The following is a 20,179-nucleotide window of genomic DNA, read 5'->3' as shown; positions in this document are numbered from 1 at the left end:
AAAAGTTAACATCAAATGAAAGAAACCATGCGCAGACTACAACATCCAGAAAAGAAGATCCAGAGGGACAGAAACTGATTATCAAGCGCCTCCCCGGTGGTGCAGCGGTTGAGCACTGGGCTGCAGAGCTGCCCGCAGCCTCTGCAGCGCCGGTTTGATCCCCGGCCGCCAGTGAGGGTCCCACATGGCTCGCAGACCTCTCCTGCCGCCCGCTGCTCCCCTCAGCAGTGTACTTTGTCAGTCTGCCTGTTCTGCTCCCCACTATGGCGAATTATCTCACACTCCCGCGCTTCTGACTGTACCCAGTGCTTATATAAATAAATAAATAAATCTTGGAAAGGAAAAAAAAAAAAGAAACTGATTATCGAACTCCTGGGGTTAGAGATGCAGGCAGGTAATGAACACAAACAAGCAGAAAGACTAAAAAAATGCTCTAAAAGTGAACAGTGATGTTGCACAAGTCTAAATTTACTAAAAATCACTGAACTGTACACTTACTAATGGAAGAATCTCCCCCACCCCCCATGGCCTAGCGGTAAAGTCTCAGCACTATCACCACCAAGGCTGAGCCTGAGTTCACTCCCCAGCCAGGGAGCTGCCCACATGGCGCAGCAGACCTCTCCTGTCTCACCCGCCGCTCCCCTCAGCAGTGTATTTCAATAAATCTGCCCATTCTGGTGCCCACTCAGTCTCTGGTGAATCCTTTTACCACCTTGTTCCCTGCCCCCCACCTCTGGCCTATACCCCAAGTTCTCCACACAGAAAATAAAAATTAAAAAAAAAAAACAGATAAATATACAGTATATAAATCAATCCTCAAACTATTTTTAAAAAGCATTTGTCAATATAAAGAAGCAAAAGGAATAGACAAAACCAAACCAAATCAATCCTTGGACTCCACTGCAGAACCGAGGCTCCCTAGCAGAGGGAGTCAGCTATGGCAGGAAAGACTCAGAGCCATGGTGGAGGATTGTTGGAGCCTTGGTGGTGAGTGGGGTAACATACATTTGAAGAGGTATGAACCTGTACTCTTAAAACATACAAGGATGTAAACCAAGGTTACTTCAGGAATTGCCAGCAGCAGCAGCTTTTCTCAGTCTGGATGACAACGAAAAGTTTTGCACTTCTCTGGTGCTGTCGGGAATAGCGTATAGTCACTGATGAAATGAAACTTTTACCTCCTCCCAAAAAACCCATCAGAACTCACTGCCATTCTCTCCCAAACCCGCTCTTTATCCTGGTGAACGAAAAAAATGTCTTAGCCAGATTTCTAGGAGTCATCTTGGACCCCTCACAAGAGTCAGGAATTTTTTTTATTCTACTTGCTTATTAGCCTCTAGAATCTGAATCTTTGTCTTTATTCTACCACTGTCTTAATACGAACCTGTTAAATAGTATCCCAACTAATCTCTTACTCTAAACCTGCTCTTTTCTAATGCATCTTCTGTATGATTTCAGAAAACTTGCTCGAAAATGCAAATGTGATCCCACTGCCCTAGTTAAAACTTTGGGTTCTTACACTCCTCCCTCTTTCTATGAGGGACAAGATAGCTCTCTGACCATGCATCCCTGGCTACAAGCAAAATCTTTTAATATTTCTCCAAATGTGTATCATTAATTTTGTATAAATTTATGAGTATAAATGCCTGTATAATATAAAAAGTTAAAATTTAAAAGTGACATAAAAAAGAAATAAATAGAAGTTCTACTTTTCCTGTCCTTATCATTTCGCGTACCCACAACATCCCTCCTCGGAAACCACTGGCTCAAAGAAAAATGTCTCAACTCCTTTGCATGACATATAAAGCTGTGTATCATTTGTTCCCTGCCTACATCTCAACTTCATCCCTCATTACTTCACCCCACACACCATATGCTTCAGCAAATTATTTGTAGTTCCCTCGTTGAGGAAGAAATTAAATTTTAACTTGTATTCTTGAAATGAAATAAACATCTCTGCATCTTTATCATTGTTCCCTCCTATTCATGAAATGTCCTTATTACCTACCCTTTTCAGTCTGGTAAGCACTTAGCAGTCAGATCTGGCCCAGGTGGATCCAGCCTCTCTCTGAAGAAGTGATTACTCTCACCTTACCATGCTGCTTTCAACTATATTCTTTTTTTTTTTTAAAGATTTATTTTATACAAGAATTGGGGTACAGGCCAGATGTGTGGGAGGGTGAGAGGATTCACCAGAAACAGAGTGGGGAGCAGAACAGGCAGAATGACGAAGTACACTGTTGAGGGAGCAGCGGGCGAGACAGGAGAGGTCTGCTGCACCATGTGGGACCCTCGTCGGCCGGTAGGGATCGAACCCGTGCTGCAGAGGCTGCGGGCAGCTTCACAGTGCCGCGCTCAACCGTCTGTGCCACCAGGGAAGGCCCTCAACTATATTCTTATATTGTACTAAACTGTCCTATGAACTGTGCCACAGTGCTTTAACTTTTTGGGGACAGAATACAGTATACCCTGAGTTTGTCACTTACATATTGCCAATAGCAGCTGAATAGTTTTGCTTTACATATCAATACAACTTTTGAATTAAATAAACAAGTTTTACCATCGATAATCACAGTAAGCTATGTAACATGCTAAGGGTTGCCAGCCGGCAGTATTCCAATCCAAGAGTCATCCAAGTAAGTGACATTCCTAATAGTCTCAAGTCTCCAATTCAGATGACTGCTTCAATTCCATGACTTCAATTTTTTACTTAAATTTGGCCATTATCACTGGGAACTGCTCCATTTCAAGTTGAAACTCCTTCTTTGACCAAAAGATCCATTTCCACCACTTAAGTGTTCTTCACCACAGTACATCTTAATTATTGTCAGATCTCTCTCTTACAGCCTTTTCCCACATACTCTCGTGAACACACACACTGTGACAGTAGTAACTCCTAAATTCTGGCATGGTTTCTCACAGCCACATTTCTGACATGGTTGGGTAATTTCAATTGAGGAGAACAGTGGATTCCACTTACATAAACTACTGGATCCCATGTTGGACATTCAATTTTTTAAAAAGCAGTTAATAGAGTAATCCATTAAATATAAACATATATAAATACATTAATTAAAAATATAACCACATTTTCATTCATGAATTCTTTGAGTATTAAGTCCACTTACTGAAAATTCTGGCATAAACCACCCCATATTGCATGGAATAAAATTTCCACTCTATTTTTTAAAGCAGAACAGAACTTAAGATGTAAAACAAGGGGCCTCTCTGGTGGCACAAGGTGTTAAGTGTCAACACTAAGAAGCTATCCACAACTACTAAAGCACAAGTTTGATCCCCAGCCAGGGAGGTGCCCACATGGAGCAGCAAACCTGTCCTGTCTCGCCAGCTGCTCCCCTCAGCAGCATATTTCAGTCAATCCGCCTGTTCTGCTCCTCACTCTGTCTCTGGTGAATCCTCTCATCCCCGGTACCACTGGCCTGTATCCCAGTTCTTGTAAGTATAAATAAATAAATCTTAAAAAAAAAAAAAAGAAACAGGGCCTCTCTGGTGGCATAAGGGGTTAAGACACAGCACTATGAAGCAACCCGCAGCCACTGCAGCACGAGTTTGATCCCCAGGCAGGGAGCTACCCACATGGCACAGCAGACCTCTCCTATCTCGCCTGCTGCTCCCCTCAGCAGTGTGGTTCAGTGGATCTGCCTGTTCTGCTCCCCACTCTGCCTCTGGTGAATCCTCTCATCCCCCACACCTCTGGCCTGTACCCCAGTTCTTGTATGCATATAATAAATGAATCTTTAAAAAAAAGTGAAACAATCTGTATATAGAATTTTTCAGGATTTTTATTATTTCCCAATTTTTAAAAAAAATTTTAATATTACATTTTTATTGCAGTATCCTTGGCTTACAACAGTGTATATTTTAGGGTTATAGGTTCGGTATAGTTCATGGGGCTCCCTCCCTTTGGTCGACTATACCCCCTACTCATTGTTGTATACAAAGAAAGTCCATGTTTGCAAATTTCAAGTTATGGTATTTTAAAGTGCTGTCTCAGATTCACTGAAAATACTTCATGGGGCATAGTGATCGTCTTTCCCAAACTAGGCCTAACAGTGAGTATTCTAAAAAGTGTTATGCACAGGTTTTGTGATTTCCATCCTGAAATAGGAATGAAGGGTTAGTGAAGTGCCTTGATGGGCCCTTGTAGCTGATTAGGGACAGGTGGTCTTAAGCTTGTTTTACAGATCTTACTCCTCTCGTGTCAGTTTTCAAGCTCCTGAATAGGTGGTTTGAAACACTGCAGGCTAGAGGCCTCCCCAGTGGCCTAGGGGGTTAAGGCTCAGTGCTGTCAATTCTAACAGCCTGAGTTCGAGCCCCTGTCAGGGAGCCTCATTTGGGTGCGTGCGTGCGTGGGCCCCAAGCGATAAGGGGTGAAAGATGAATCACAGAAGCAGCGTGCACGTGGACCAGGCAGCTGAGGCTCAGGATGCAAAGCATGAGCCTCGCAGAGGCTGCTGCGCCAGTGCTCACCAGCTGCGTGTCCTGTAGCTTCTGCTGAGGATGCAGCAGGCATCATACTGGGATCTGGACACATCACAGCTTTAGTCCTTAGAGAAAATCCCTCAAGGAGCACCCATGAGCTCTGAGGCGCCCAGTTTTTCAAAATCCTCATCTCCGAAGAGAACTTACAAACTGACCGCTGTTCCACGAAAAACAAACTCTGGTGCCTGGGGAGACGCAGCAAGACTGGGCGACACCCTAATATCTCCCAAATCTTTTAAAAGATTTATTGTACCTTTTGCAGCAACTTTTGAAAGCTATTTTCTAAATTAAAAGTCCTCCAAAACAATAAACATAGTTTAGGCCTCCCTGGTGGTGCAGTGGGTTGAGCGCAGTGTAGTGAAGTGTAGTGAAGCTGCCCACAGTCTCTGCAGCGTGGGTTTGATTCCCAGCCAGCCAGGGAGATTCCCACATGGCTCAATAGACCTCTCTGGTCACACCTGCTGCTCCCCTCAGCAGTGGATTTGGTCAGTCTGCCTGTTCTGTTCCCCGCTCTGTCTCTGGTTAATCCTTTCACCCTCCTGTGTCTCTGGCCTATACCCCCCAGCTCTTGTATAAAAATAAATAAATCTTTAAAAATAAATAAACAGTTTTCTTACAAATAGTTCTCCTTAACACTAAGGTTTCATCATTTTACCTGATACTTAAACTACAAATTACAATAACAAATATAAATGAGTTCACAAGCAAACACTATTCACTTTGGGTAAGCATTAGATGCAACTGGTGGAAATCAAAGAATCTGGTTGTACTGGCAGGGAGCCCATCAGCCAGAAGCACTCAGCACACTGTGGGTACCCAGTTAGTATGTTTTATGGAGAAAATGGTTAATTTGGTAAGGCACTAAAGTGAGGGTAAAATTAAGTCAGGGATCTTACAGAGGAAAGAATAGAGGAAAGAATTTCCAATTCTATTCAACAGTTCTCCTTCTAACCTTTTCAGTGGCACAATATTTCTAAGCTTGTACTTAAAAAATTCTTAAGCGTGAATAACAATCTATTTCAAAAATTAAAGTGACAACATGATGAATAATTGCTGAACAACAGAAATGTCTATTCATGGCCAATTGCCCGTGTCTTTAAGGACTGTTAAGGAGAAAAAAAAATTTAAAAAAAAAGAAAAAAAAAAAGGATTTACTCTACATGTGCTGGCAACAATGGAATTTGTTCCCCATTGAAAATAAAAAATTTTAACTTTTAAGATCCTATCCTCCTTATTGCTACCGTCTAGTATTTAAGTGACTATCATGAAACAGTTTACAGAAATGCAGCAGTTCAGGAACACAGAAAACCTTCTTACCGTCACTATTTAGCGAACTATCACTGCAGAGATTAATAACACTGCAGATTGTGATACGCAGCATAAGCGAAAGGCGAATTCATTAAACTCGAAGGAGTACAGAAGAATCCACAACTCTGTAGATGATCCCATCTACATTACTAGCTTTGAGAGCTACTAATTTTGAGTTTCTATGCCCAAAAGTTTGTTTTTCCCTAATTTAGAAAAATGTTTCTAAATACAATGTAAATTGAATAAAAAAATGAGAGGGAGTAATACCTTCTTCCCAAAGGAAAAGCAAAAGAAAATTTCAAAAAAATAGGAAATTGTTTCAATGCATCTGAATGGATTTTTAATTTTTCTCCACTAATACCTGGGAAGAGAAGCTACATTTCTTTTTTTCATATTATATATCCTATTATATGCTACTCATGCTTTTGAAATTTAGTTAAAACACTCAAGAAGGAAGAAGTTTTAATGAATGTTAGTACTAAAAAAGCCTAGATATGACACAATAACCAGTTTTGGGTTTGTTCAAATTTGAGAGCTTGAATTGGCTTGTGGATAGGTTGGATGTGCTGCTAAATGTTTACATAATCAGGGATGTGTACATAAACAAGATATTTTAGCATAAATTAAATTATTCTATAGGGTAATATGTACCTACCTAACATCTTTTGCAATCTGCTGGTCTCTTCTTTTTCTAGGAATATTGTTATACTAAAAAAAAAAAGTAACCCAGTACTGAAATGCAAGTAAAGTTGACATTTTACATAATCTGTGTCCCTGTCTGTATTTTCATATTAACTTGATTTTTAATTTTTCTTCTCTTTATGTTACAGAAGAAGATGCTAGTTGACTAAAAGAAAGAATGAGAAATTAAGGGCATTTTATGAAGAGTTAAAATCTTATTTTTTAAACCACTGATTAAAAAAATAATGTACATGAATATGGTTCACAAATTCTTTAAGAATGTTAGCTGTAGGGCCTCCCTAGTGGCGCAAGGGGTTAAGCATCGCACTATGAAGCAATCCGCAGCCTCTGCAGCATGAGTCGATCCCCGATCCCCGGCCGGCCAGGGAGCAACCCACATGGCACAGACCTCTCCTGTCTCGCCCACTGCTCCCCTCAGCAGTGTATTTCAGTCCGTCTGCTCCCCGCTTTGTCTCTGGTGAATCCTCTCACCACCCCCTCCTGCATCTCTGGCCTGTACCCCAGCTCTTGTATGCATAAATAAAAATAAATCTTAAAAAAAAATGTTAGCTGTAATACATTATACATAGGATAACTTGACATCACCTTCAACAAACTAACCGTGACCTTAATCATTTACTCTAACTGTAGTCATGTCATACAGATGTCCAGTCAAAACAAGCATGTTTAAATGTAGTGAGAGGAAGAATAAATCTTTGAGTGTTAGTGGTTTTTTTCTGAAACATCCAAACAAAATATATATAAATAATTGAACTGGAAATAATATGCTGGAAAATTTTTAATCACTCAGTAAATCTAAGGGTCAATACCAGTTTATATGTGAAATATAAAAAGCACAAACCACTTTATATGTGAAATAAAATAATATGCAATAAATCTTCCTGGCTATTGAATCTCTCCGAGAATAGTGATTTCTATTACTGTTGTCTTAATTACTAACAAGCAACTGAAAAATGGCATATTGGAAGAACTTCAAACTACTGCAAAGTTTGTGGTTTTCCCTGCCACATGGGTGTTTCTCCATTACCAATAAACCAAGAATTATCCTTCAGTGCCCCATCTTCAAGAGTTTCCTAAAGTTAAAAAGCAATGCTGGTCACTTTCAGTATCTCAAAATTTATTCCATCAGGTCTTCTAATTTTACTAATTGAGAAACAAGCCTGAAAAGGTAAGAAACTTAATCCAGTTAAACGGTAGTGGCAGAGCAGGACGCAGTGCAGAAAACCTGCCAGAAGCACATCTCTGCATCATCATACTCTCTCCATGGGCCCAAACCATATGGCAGAAAATAGAAGCTTCTTACATTATGGTTACAATACCTCAAAATTAGAACCATGCTGTCCTAATATATTACTTATAATAGTCATTAGCAGAAACATTCACTTGGTACATGTAGTTTAGCTAAAAAAAAAAAAAAAGAAAATACCAAAAACACTTGTGATTAAATAAAACTTACAAGAACAATATTAAACAAACTTATTTTTTGATGTAAACTATCTGAAAGAACATCTGAATTCTTTCATCATCATCAAGAGAGAAATCCAGCATCAATTAACTCTTATCTACTTTAAAGTGAAGAATTAAACACAAAATTACCTTTGAAGGTTTCAAGTTCCTTCCTGTAGGGGAAAAAAAAAGAACCAGAAAATGTATATTTAAAATAATTTCTTCCGAATGGATACTTCTAGATTAGGTTAAAATTTTTTATACTTTAAAGGCCCAGAGTGATATTTCTGGATGCTTACTTATGAAGTATACTTCACTGAAACTACCAATACAATTAGCCTAAAGCTATTATTTCGTTTTCCTGTTATTACTCTATTAAATGCTAAAAAAAAAAAAAAACCTCTACTGAAATTTAGCTATTAAGATACTGCAACACTTACAAGAAAGTACTGAAAATTTTAAGATATAAAACTAAGCTATTTATACAAGATGGTTCTTATGTAAAAAGACCTGAATAATTTTCCCACCATTGGTAAATATTATTTAATAGGTTCTCAGGATCTTTAAAAATTATTCAGGGGGCCTCCCCTGGTGGCACAAGGGGTTGAGCGCCACACCATGAAGCCTCTGCAGCACCGGTTCGATCCCGGCCGGCCAGCGAGGGTCCCACATAGCGAAGCAGACCTCTTTTGTCTCACCCGCTGCTCCCCTCAGCAGTGTATTCCGTCAGTCTGCCTGCTCTGTTCCCCGCTCTGTCTCTGGTGAATCCTCTCACCCTCCCGCGCATCTAGCCTGAACCCCAGTTCTTGTATAAATAAATAAATAAATCTTTTAAAAAAATATTCAGGATAGGAATAGCTATGCCCCATTTTTTAAATGAAAATGAAAAGCACATATCAAAGGACTGAAGTTCTTGGCTCATCCTGATGCAAAAGAGCCACAGTCTCCAGAAAATCCTGTTTTGCAGTTTTGTCAGTCAATTGCAGTTTTGTCAGTCAGTTTTGTCAGAAATACAAAGTTTCCCGAGAACGCAGAGGATAAATAGATGAACAATCGTAAAATAAAAAACATTTTTTTGACAAGTCAGTTGTTTTCAGCTATACCTTCATAATTTTGTCATTATGTATTATTCTCATCACAGGACTAAGAAAAAATAATTTTGAGCACGTAAGTTTATTTAATAATGTCTTGTCATCCCACTGCAAATATGGGACATGTATCTTTAATTTGAACTCTAGATTTTACGAAAAATCTAGAGATATTTTGAATTCTCCAGCCAGTATCCCACACTATTAATTACAATACCCTTATGTTCTAAAATAGTTGACTATAATTAACAGTTGGTAGGGAGGACTGGCAAGCTGCCTACTGAAAGGACAAACAGATAGTATTCTTGTAACAGCCAAGTGAAGGTTCTTAAATCAGATGGTCATCTCAGTCATCTTTTTCTAAAAATACCAACTCCTCATAATAGTGCTCCAGCACCACAGTTCATTAACCAAGGAGGAGAATGTGATTTTCAATCTTTTCAAAAAACATGCAATTGTTTCTCTTTAGTCAATAGTCAAACTTCTTTCTGAAAAGATTAACTGTACAAATTAAATATCTCTAAAATCTACCTTATATCCCAATAACAGAATAAAAGTTGAAATACCTACAGAAAAGTAACATGAGCCATAAGAGAACATCTTGAAAAAAACACCTTCAATTTACTTCTCTCTGAGGCCACCAATGGTTGGAAGAGATGACAGAACACTCAGTTCAATATTATAATGAGTAATTCTTTTCTATGATTACAAGACCTTTTAGTATATTTAGAGAGCTTCTGCTTTTGGGCTTTCAGATTTTGTAAAAATGAACAAAATTTCTAAAAGGCACTTCCTTTTAAAAGGCTGAAAATTGAATAATTTTATAGACAATGTTCTTCCACGATTCTCAACCCCCAAATACCAATAACCATAAAAACAAAAAATTCAGCATCTATTTTATTAATGAACAATTGCCCAGTTGAGGAAAGATGCCTTTCCTAGGATGGATATCATTTACTTATAGACTATCATGACCACCCCACAACTATTAATCAAATTGATAAGAAACTCCCTTTTAGACTGTAAATTATTTCTGTACCCAATTTCCAAAAAAGAAGACTTAGGCGGTGGTGGTAGAGAGAACTGATTTTAAAGAAAGAATCAGAATAACGGCACTTTTAAAGTACTGATAAAATTGTAGCACTGAAAGCCTTGAAATTTCCTAATTTTTCGGGTGGATGCCACCATCTGATTGAGGTAATAAGTCCTGGAGATGCAGGAGATACATGACAAGGGATCAAGAGGCATGTCAAGCTCATGTGACAATGAAAGCGAAGGCATGGAGGTCACAGGATGCATGTTCTATGCAGGAAAGAGCAAGTGTATCAGAACAGCTGGCTGAATGAAGAGAAAGTAGTTGGAGATAAGGTTAAAAAGGTAGAGAGTTCAGAAAGGATCTGGTTTTATTTTTAGCAAGAGAATAACATGAACAAAACTGTGCTTTAAGAAGAACATTCTAGCCCTGATGGATAGATGTGCTGACAAGGGGGAGAATAAGAGCAGGTAGTACTTAGGAGACGATTAGAGGAGCTTGAAGAGCAGCTAATTAGTGCCTGGCAAGAGCGGTGTAAGCAGCAACGGCAATGAGCAGGAACTCAGTTTGAAAAATTCCACAAAGAAGACACAATAGTCCATGACAATGGATTAAATGGGTAAAGGGAGGAAGAGGATGAGGACATTACACAGGAGGGGTCAAGTCTGGATCACTGGCAGCAAGGTGAATTCATCAACAATAGAAAACTTAGAAACAGGCAAAAGGGGTTAAGTCTCAGCACTATTAAGCTATTCGCAGCCACTGTAGAACAAGTTTGATCCCTGGCCAGGGAGCTACCCACATGGCGCAGCAGACCTCTCCTGACTCACCCGCTGCTCCCCTCAGCAGTGTACTTCAGTCAATCTGCCTGTTCTGTTCTCCACTCTGTCTCTGGTGAATCCTCTCACCCCCCACACCTCTGGCCTGCACCCCAGCTCTTGTATGCATAAATAAATCTTTAAAAAAAAGAAAACTCAGAAGCAGACTTGGAGGGCAGTGTGCATGAATTCAGTTGGAAATCAAAATAATCTGGAAGGGTAGAAACCTGAGGCTGCTGATTGAAAAGACATGATTTTCATTCACTGCTTAGTTCCTACAGATTTCTACTCCCTCACCTCCCATTCAGTCTTAAAGCTATTCCAATTTGGCATAATCAAGGCCACTAAAGATCACCGTGCTGCCAACCACAATGGTTACCTCTCCTTATCATCTGAATCCCTCATCAGTATTTGAAACAACTGGAGATTGCTTGAGAAAGTTCCCTCCAGCTTTTCTCCTACTTTCTTGTTACTATCTTTTGCTAGCTTTTCTCCCTCTTCCAGACCACTTAAGAGTTTCATCCTAGGGTTTTTTTTCTCTCCTTACTTTACATTCTCTCACAAGGCAATTTCATCTAACTGTGTACCCTCAAACATGCAGATTTCCTAATAGAAAGCTCCTATCTTGATGTTCTCCTTGAGCTCTGTGCAACTGCTATTTAATAGCTATTCTCAAAAGTCAAGTGGATTTTTCAAACATTTGCACATCAGCCTCTTCTTCCTTTGGTCTTCCATCCAGTTCCCATTAATAGCATTACCAAGGTCCTCAAGCTGCAGTTTCTCCATTTCCCTTGCTCTCCACATCCACTCCATCAATAAATCCTGTCAACAGTATCTTTTTTAATAAGATTTATTTATTTATGCATACAAGAACTGGGGTACAGGCCAGAGGTGTGGGGGGTGAGAGGATTCACCAGAGACAGAGTGGGGAGCAGAACAGGCAGACTGACTGAAAATACACTGCTGAAGGGAGCAGCAGGCGAGACAGGAGAGGTCTGCTGGGCCATGTGGGTAGCTCCCTGGCTGGGGATAGAACTCATGCTGAGGTGGCTGCGGATAGCTTCAAAGTGCTGCACTTAACCCCTTGAGCCACCAGGGAGGCCCTGTCAATTGTATCTTGAAACATATCCTAAATTCTTCTTTCTCTCCATCATCATTGCCATCGACCTTGTATAAATAACCATTTTCTTATATCAAAACTAATCCTTGTTGAGTTCAATATTTCATTCAATAAAAATGTATTGAGACTCAGAATTTATAAATAGGAATGAGAATAATGCTAGGTTGGGATACATATTCTATAACCTCAAGGAACTCTAGTGGGAGAGAAGTAAAGCAGCAATCAGAAATTGATGCTACAGATTAGTGCTCTGGTAATGACATGCTGTGGATTCCCTGGAAATCAAGAGGAGGAAGCAACTCATACACTTGGTTTGGCGATAAAGGCCACCTTCAGGAGCTAGGGGGACAGTGTAAATGATATCGATGACAGGTAATATTTATTGAGGTAAATGTTACGGGCAACAACGTGACAGATAATTTACTCGTAACCATAAGTCATGCTTCAGTTAAACAAATGAAAAAACACAGACAAGCAGGAAATAAGGTAAAGGCAATAATTAGCGGAAAAGTCTTCATTTTTTCCATGAAGATGTCCTTTACATCCAATTGTCTAAACGCCTATAGTACTTAATGCGCTCAGTGTTACACCACCTCAGTCATGGCCTCACACTGCAGTTACTTCTGTAGAGCTATCATCTGCGCAGTTATAGTGCAGAGCTCCTGGAGTGCAGAGATCATGTCTCAACCACCCCGATCATCCACATGCACAGTCAGCTGCAATGGGCACTCAGCAAATCGTGATTATCAAGTACTGTGGCTGCAGAATGATTTACGAATACCTGCTTCCTCAAAGAAGCCCTTGCTGTAAGAGAATTTTATTCTTCATAAAAAAGTTTGGTCACATAATATCTCATTTGACATTGTTTGCCCACTTGCATTTTCACAAATACAAGTCTCTTATTTTTCAGTTCAATTTATTTTCAACAGGTCAAGTAAGTAAAAAGAACTGAAATACCTTCCTTTAGATTTTACCATATTTTGAAATTCACTCAATTCAGCAAATGCCTTTACAAAATTCAGCATAACAAATCCTGAAACTAAAACATTCGACAAATGACATGCTCAAAATCTAATAATATCTCTAAAGGGTAAAACTGCCATTTAATTGTTTATTCTTCAAGGGCATAATAAAAACCAGAAAAGCTTCACCTTAATAAGTAAATCTATGGAACATTGCAAGAAGCATATTACATTTGTATATGTATAGACAGCAATACGATTAGACTCACTGATGCACACTTAACAGACTGGAACCACTGGATAAAATATCTCCAGGAACACAATCATCTCACAGATGGAAAACACTTTCTCTAAATATTAAGCTGCCTCTCCAGGACAAATTCATGATAAAAAGCTAACAGTGATTCTTTGACAAAATACCACATTCAAAATGCCAAATAAAAATAAACTAATACTTTTCTTCACATTTGAGAATGTATCGGACAAACTCAATCAGCAATGCTTCCCAAAATCCATCATAAGACCACCTACCACTCATTACTAAGTTGGCTGTTTCCCAGCTTTCTAGAGTTATGGCAATATGTATCTTTACGAGCTTGGCGGGTTTATGGCTGAAAGGGTAAAATGGATTGAGAGTAGTATGGTGGGGACTTGCAGGGAGAAAGCTGCCTTCCAGCTGACTCTAACCTTTTTCAAAACTTATTCTGGAATTCTGTGTTATCATTAATTCCCTACACATATCCTGCCCAGGGAATATGTTTAACAAAAAGACATTTTTTAACATTTACTATAAAACAAAACCATTTGAAAAGCAGTTAAGTCATCATAAAAACTGCACTAAATACTCATCATGCTGTATATTTGAATTTAAAGATTTGGAGTTAAAAAGTGGACTCCCAAAAAGATAATGAAGTTCTCAGAAATAGGCTGGTTGGTAGAAGCACCATTACATGTGGATTATATTCCCCCTAAACTTGCAAGAAAATTACCAGGTCAACACCTGTACCACTGACTTCACATGTGTGCAATCTTTAACACCCAAAAAGCAGTTCAAGGGTCAAATACAGCCTACTTTTATGGAAGGTGTAGCCCACATGAGATATTTTAGGCCCACCAAAACTCACCTATGTAGACTGTGAGTCTGTTAGATACCAAGTCATGTACATGAAACTCAGACCTACTCCAAAATTTCTGGGCAACATCTGGGTCCACCCAGTTTTGTGAAAGTACCTTTTTTTGGGGAAACTGTTGAAAACTTAAGTTGAAAGCTATCATCATTGAAATAAACATGAAGTGAAACATGCTTTTGAAAACAACTTATGATCTCTTGAAACCAGGTCTGTTAAAGACCTTTATTCTCACTGATGCACCGAAACACTGTATTAGCTCAGGATAACTAATTGGTAATTTTTTATTATAAAATTATTAAAAGGACTCTAGTGTTTGTGTATTATTGATCTTTGATTTCTCTGTATGTGCATGCATGCAAATTCAAGGATTTCTTTTTGGCCCTTTCTAATCTATACTGGCTCTTACTCACAGGTTATGGAACCAATGGGAGGTTTTGTCAACTGCAAAGTGTATCCATCCTAATTATATACTTGGAAGTGGAGGGAATAACATCAGGAGTGGATCCACGGACTCATTAGACCCACTATGAGGGATTCCTCTAACCTGGGTTCATGGCAGCACTTTGGGTTCCCAGATGGCCAGTTCAAATCTTGTCCCTTAAATAGCTGAATCTAACTCTAGACTCTAAAATGCTTCTGCTTGTTCATTTCTGTATCAATAGCTTCCTTCTCTACAGATGACTGAACTTTTTATTTTAATTTTTTTAAAGATTTTTTTATTTATGCATACAATGGCTGGGGTGTAGGCCAGATGTGGGCGGGGTTGGGGGAGGGGAGGTGAGAGGATTCACCAGAGACAGAGTGGGGAGCAGAACAGACAGATTGACTGAAATACACTGCTGAGGGGAGGAGCGGGTGAGACAGGAGAGGTCTGCTGTGCCATGTGGGTTGCAGCACAAACTCGTGTTGCAGTGGCTGGTGATAGCTTGATAGCGCTGTCTTTAACCCCTGAACCATCAGGGAGGCCCTTTATTTTTTAAATTTTGAATTGGCTATTCAACTTTCTGAAAAAGAACTGCCCTATCAGTGGTCTGTCGTTTCTCAGCATTCTACAGACCTGCTATACCACCTGAAATGGTATATATCCTTCCACACATGGTGAGATTGTGGCTGGTAGTGTGGAAGATGGATTAAAGGGAAAAAACCATGCATTGTACATCTAACTGTATCCTGATCCAGAAGCACCACTACAGAGAAGCCTATTGCTTGTCTTTTCTTAGAGTCAGCAGTCACAAGAGCTAAATGGCCAACACACTGAGAGAAGCAGGTTCTCCTTTTCATACTCCACAACATCCAAACCCAGTGTATGGACAGCTTTATGCACAGACAATACAATTTTAAGGACATAAACTTTTCAGTCAGAAAAACATTGTTCTGGTGTAGCTCTGCAGAGCTACACGTGTCCTAGCTCTACAGCTCCTGACAAATGACTTAATCTCTTCTTCTTCCTTTTTTTTTTGTTGGTAAAGAGCAGAATATAAGTACTCCAATGGTTACTATGAAAATCCTGAGGTAACTTAGACGAAGATTTAAGCACAGTGCATGCTATATAGTAAGTGCTCAGTAAATGCTATTGTTGCCTAATTAACATTAACATCAAAACAGAATTATCTTGAAGATAATGAAAACTCTTAATCATATCTACATTTTAGGGTGGAAATGAATACTCAGCCGCAATAAAAACAGACTGGGGGACAAAAGCATAGACAAGATTTATTAGGTGGATGTCACTATAATTGAGCTACAAATATGTGGGCTGGAACTTTAGGAAAGGACTAATTAAGACAGAAAGGCAAGAACATATTCAAGAAATATTGGACTAGAAACTGAGTCGAGATGGCAAGAGAAGAAGAAACTGATGATGATGACTCCCATGTTTTGGATAAATCTGTAGAGGGTGATGACTCACTGAGACAGTAAATGGTCAAGTTTTGCTGTGGAAGATAATTCAGGGAATACTGCTCTTGAGATGTCTACAGGTATAGCCAAGTAGAGATGTCCAGATGACAACCGTTCTGAAGGTAAAAAGAGACCCAAATTTAAGACTTGATAATCATCACTGTATGGGTGGTAGATAAGCCAAGGAGATGGATGAACTTATTCAAGGAGGGTATGAAGAAGAGGCACCAGCAACCAAGAACAGAAACCAAGAGAATACCAACATTAAAGCATCTGTAATGGAAACAAAAAAACTAATCTAAAGTAGAGGGAAAAAAAAATTCAGATATTAGTGCTACAGAAGAATGGGCAGTTTCAAGAAATCAGTTTAAAAAACTATTGATTTGCAGGGAAATGCAAATCAAAACCACAATGAGATACCACCTTACACCAGTAAGACTGGCACACATTAAAAGAACTAGCAACAACAAATGTTGGCGAGGATGTGGTTAAAAAGGAACTCTCCTACACTGCTGGTGGGAGTGCAAACTGGTCCCACCACTATGGAAAGCTGTCTGGAGGTTCCTCAGTCTGCTAAAAATGGTGCTACCATACGACCCGGCAATTCCACTCCTAGGGATCTACCCAAAGGACACAATTATACTCATTCAAAAGAACACCTGTACCCCTACGTTTACTGCAGCACTATTTACAATAGGTAAAACCTGGAAACAACCCAAATGCCCCAAAGTAGATGACTGGGTCAAGAAGATGCGGTATATATATACACAATGGAATATTACTCAGCATTCAAAGATAAAATCATGCCATTTGCAGCAATGTGGATAGAGCTAGAAGGAATTATGCTCGGTGAAATAAGCCAGAAGGAAAAATAAAAATATCAGATGGTTTCACTTATCACAGGAATGTAGGGGAACCAAAAAAGACATCGGTGTAAAAAAATAACAACAGTACAAAACACAACAGAGCAAAAAGAGACAATTATAAACCAGAGACATCCTGCAGGGGAGCAGGAGGGAGAGGGGTGAGAGGGAGGGAGGGAGGAGCACAGGGGACTGAGGTGATGGTGCACGGGGGCTTTGGGGAAGGAAACTCTATAGGGACTACACCTGAGGGTGGGGGGAAGCAAATATTGTTTAAAAATGAACAATAATGAAACAATAAATTTAAAAAACTATTTGATAACAGGCTTAGCTACCTAAAAAGCTAAGAAGTTAAAATATAGATTAAATATTTAAAGTGTACCATGGATGCTGTCCCTATTTGGTGTCTTATATAATTTTTCTTTATTAATATTTTAATTTTAGTGTGCCATTATCCTGTCCACCCATTTTAATTAATCAAGCTTTCTAAAAGTTTAAGAGGTAAAACTGTTTTAACTTCGCTTGAATCAATCCAATATTTGTATTATAATTTTGAAGGCTACTTTCTAAAAATCCATGTAAAAGCACAGGATATTGATATCAACTGATAAATTCTCAGATCTAAATGCATTAACCCTTGAGAGCTATATATATAAACTTCTATTTTATCTTCCTTAAAGAAGTTATGTGTTAGGGCCTCCCTCATGGTGCAAGGGGTTAAGTCTCAGCACTAAGAAGCTATCAGCAGCCACTCCAACGTGAGTTTGATCCCCAGCCAGGGACCTACCCACAGGGCACAGCAGACCTCTCCTGTCTCACCAGCTGCTCCCCTCAGCAGTGTATTTCAGTAGATCCACCTGTTCTGCTTCCCACTGTGTCTCTGGTGAATCCTCTCACCCTGCCATGCCTCTGGCCTAGACCCCAGCTCTTTGTATGCACAAATAAATAAATCTTTACAAAAGAAGTAATGTGTTATTTTTACATGACAATACTGTGCTTCTTTAATACAGATACAATAATTAGACATAAAAAATAACATGAAGCTGGGCCTCCCCGGTGGCGCAGCGGTTGAGCGTTGGGTTGCGAAGCTGCCCACAGCCTGTGCGGCGCCGGTTCGATCCCCGGCTGCTCCCCGGCCACCGGAGGAGGGTCCCGCATGGCACTCAGACCTCTCCTGCCGCCCGCTGCTCCCCTCAGCAGTCTACTTCAGTCCTTCTGCCTGCTCTGCTCCCCGCTCTGGTGAATTCTCTCACCCTCCCGCACTTCTGACTGTACCCAGTGCTTGTGTAAATAAATAAATAAATCTTAAAAAAAAAAAAAAAAACATGAAGCTTCCAGAGAAAGGAAAAGATTGCTCACTTTTGGGGAAATGTCCCTCTTTGAAATTCAGAATAAAGCCTTTCAAGTAGCAAATGGTGCGTGACCTCTGAAACAATTACAGTGTCAACTTTCTGAGCCAAAACTACAGACCAGAAAACAGTAGAAGGCATGCAAGAAAAGAGAGCTTTTCATTAGTTACAGGAAAAATTGGGCCAATGTAATTAGGCTAGAGCATCGCTTGACGGTGCAAGAAGAAGGTGGTTGCCTTGGTCATATCATCCCTGCCACTGATAGGAGCAGGTAGGACAGACTGCTAAGTTTGCCTCTGGCTGTCCCATCTCTAGAATCTCTCCGAGTAACAGAAAATAAAAGGGTTATACCACAGTTGCATCCATGCTCACCTGAGGACTAAAATCATTGATAGATTTCATTTTGCTGAATTTCAATAAACTTTTCTAAGATTGTGAAATCTTTAGATTTAACTACACTCAACAACAAATATATAATTTAGATTTTTATTATCTCTGTTAAAAACCTCTATAAACTTCAATATACAGAATGGCATTCACACAACAGAAAGAAAAAGTCCAAGGGAAGAATACTGTAAACCAGTTAGAAACATATTTTAAGTATTTTTAAAATAGTAATTCAGGACATACATTTTTAATACTGTTGGCAAACAGATACTCATTGTTCAAAATGAAGTTTGAAAAACTCAAATTATCAGTCCCAAAATATTTTAACTGTCAATACAAGGATACAATAATCTGATAAATATTCTGGGTATATCTGCTCTGGAGACTATAAAAATCTGAACCTGGGGTCTCTCTGGTAGCGCAGGGGTTCAAGTCTCAGCACTATCAAGTTATCGCCAGCCACTGTAGCATGAATTCAATCCCCGGGCAGACAGCTAATCTTCATGACTCAGCAGATCTTGCCTGTCTCGCCCGCTGCTCCCCTTGGCAGTGTATTTCAGTAGAGCTGCCTGTTCTGCTACCCACTATGTCTCTGGTGAATCCTCTCACACACACCCCCACACACACACACCTCTGGCCTACACCCCAGTTCTTATATGCATAAATACAAATAAATCTAAAAAAATCTGAATCTATAAGATTTATTCTAACAAACACTTTAGAACAAGAGTTTTATTAAACTCAATTCCTTGCCAACTCATAAGCTTAGCTTTCTTTTTTTCTTAAATCACATTTTGAAGGAAAATATGTAATTATACATTCATTTCTTTCAGTAAAAGAAACTCTTCCCTTACATATCCGAGAATAAAAAGTTTAATTTTTCATAACAGTATTTGAAAATTTCTCAAATGGTATTATATAGTCTACCAAGACATGGAATTCATAGAATTTCTCAAGAGATCACTGGTCTAACAAGTTGTGATAACTATATTAAATAATTTACTATTATTTTTTATCTGGGAACCCTCTAAAATCTAGTATCTAACAGAGAGGAAGTAAAAGGAGAAAACCAAAAAGAAAGATACAAGTCTGCCCCCCTTTAAAAATATCTTCCATTACGCCACTTAATTTTTTTTAACTTATAGAATAACTTACAATAATTGGTTTTAATGCATTTAACAGTACACTGAGTACTGTTAATTAATCTGTTCTGATGTTTTTTCTTCCTGCTTCACGCAGTTTCCTTACATGCATTATCAGTATTCTATTCAGTAATCAAGGGGAACCCTCTGCAGACTTCTGGGATTCCTCCCACTGTCCTTACATACACACACACACTGCCCAGAAACTTTTTTTTTTTTTTTTAAATAGAGGCATGTTTTATTTATTTATTTGTTTGTTTGTTTGTACATGCACTGGGTACAGTCAGAAGTGCGGGAGGTTGAGAGAATTCACCAGAGCCAGAGCGGGGAGCAGAGCAGGCAGAAGGACCGAAGTACACTGCTGAGGGGAGCAGCGGGCGGCAGGAGAGGTCTGTGCGCCATGTGGGACCCTCCTCTGGTGGCCAGGGA

The 20,179-nt window shown here is 39.3% G+C and overlaps 1 protein-coding gene across 3 annotated transcripts in view; it reads right to left on the bottom strand.

Moving 5' to 3' along the window:
* Nucleotides 1-20,179, bottom strand: part of DTNBP1 (dystrobrevin binding protein 1) — a gene marked incomplete at its 5' end in the record, with an annotated part of 108,793 nt that overhangs the window by 38,177 nt on the left and 50,437 nt on the right. For all 3 annotated transcript variants that reach the window (XM_084229125.1, XM_084229126.1, XM_084229127.1), the window contains one exon: nt 8,110-8,132. In XM_084229125.1, the coding sequence (XP_084085251.1) occupies nt 8,110-8,132 (23 nt within the window). The remainder of the gene's footprint in view (nt 1-8,109; nt 8,133-20,179) is intronic.

The sequence above is a fragment of the Talpa europaea genome (assembly GCF_964194135.1).
Source record: "Talpa europaea genome assembly, chromosome: 2".
NCBI lineage: Eukaryota > Metazoa > Chordata > Mammalia > Eulipotyphla > Talpidae > Talpa > Talpa europaea.
Note: the sequence above shows the minus strand (reverse complement) of the source record. Positions and strands in the feature narration are given on the sequence as shown.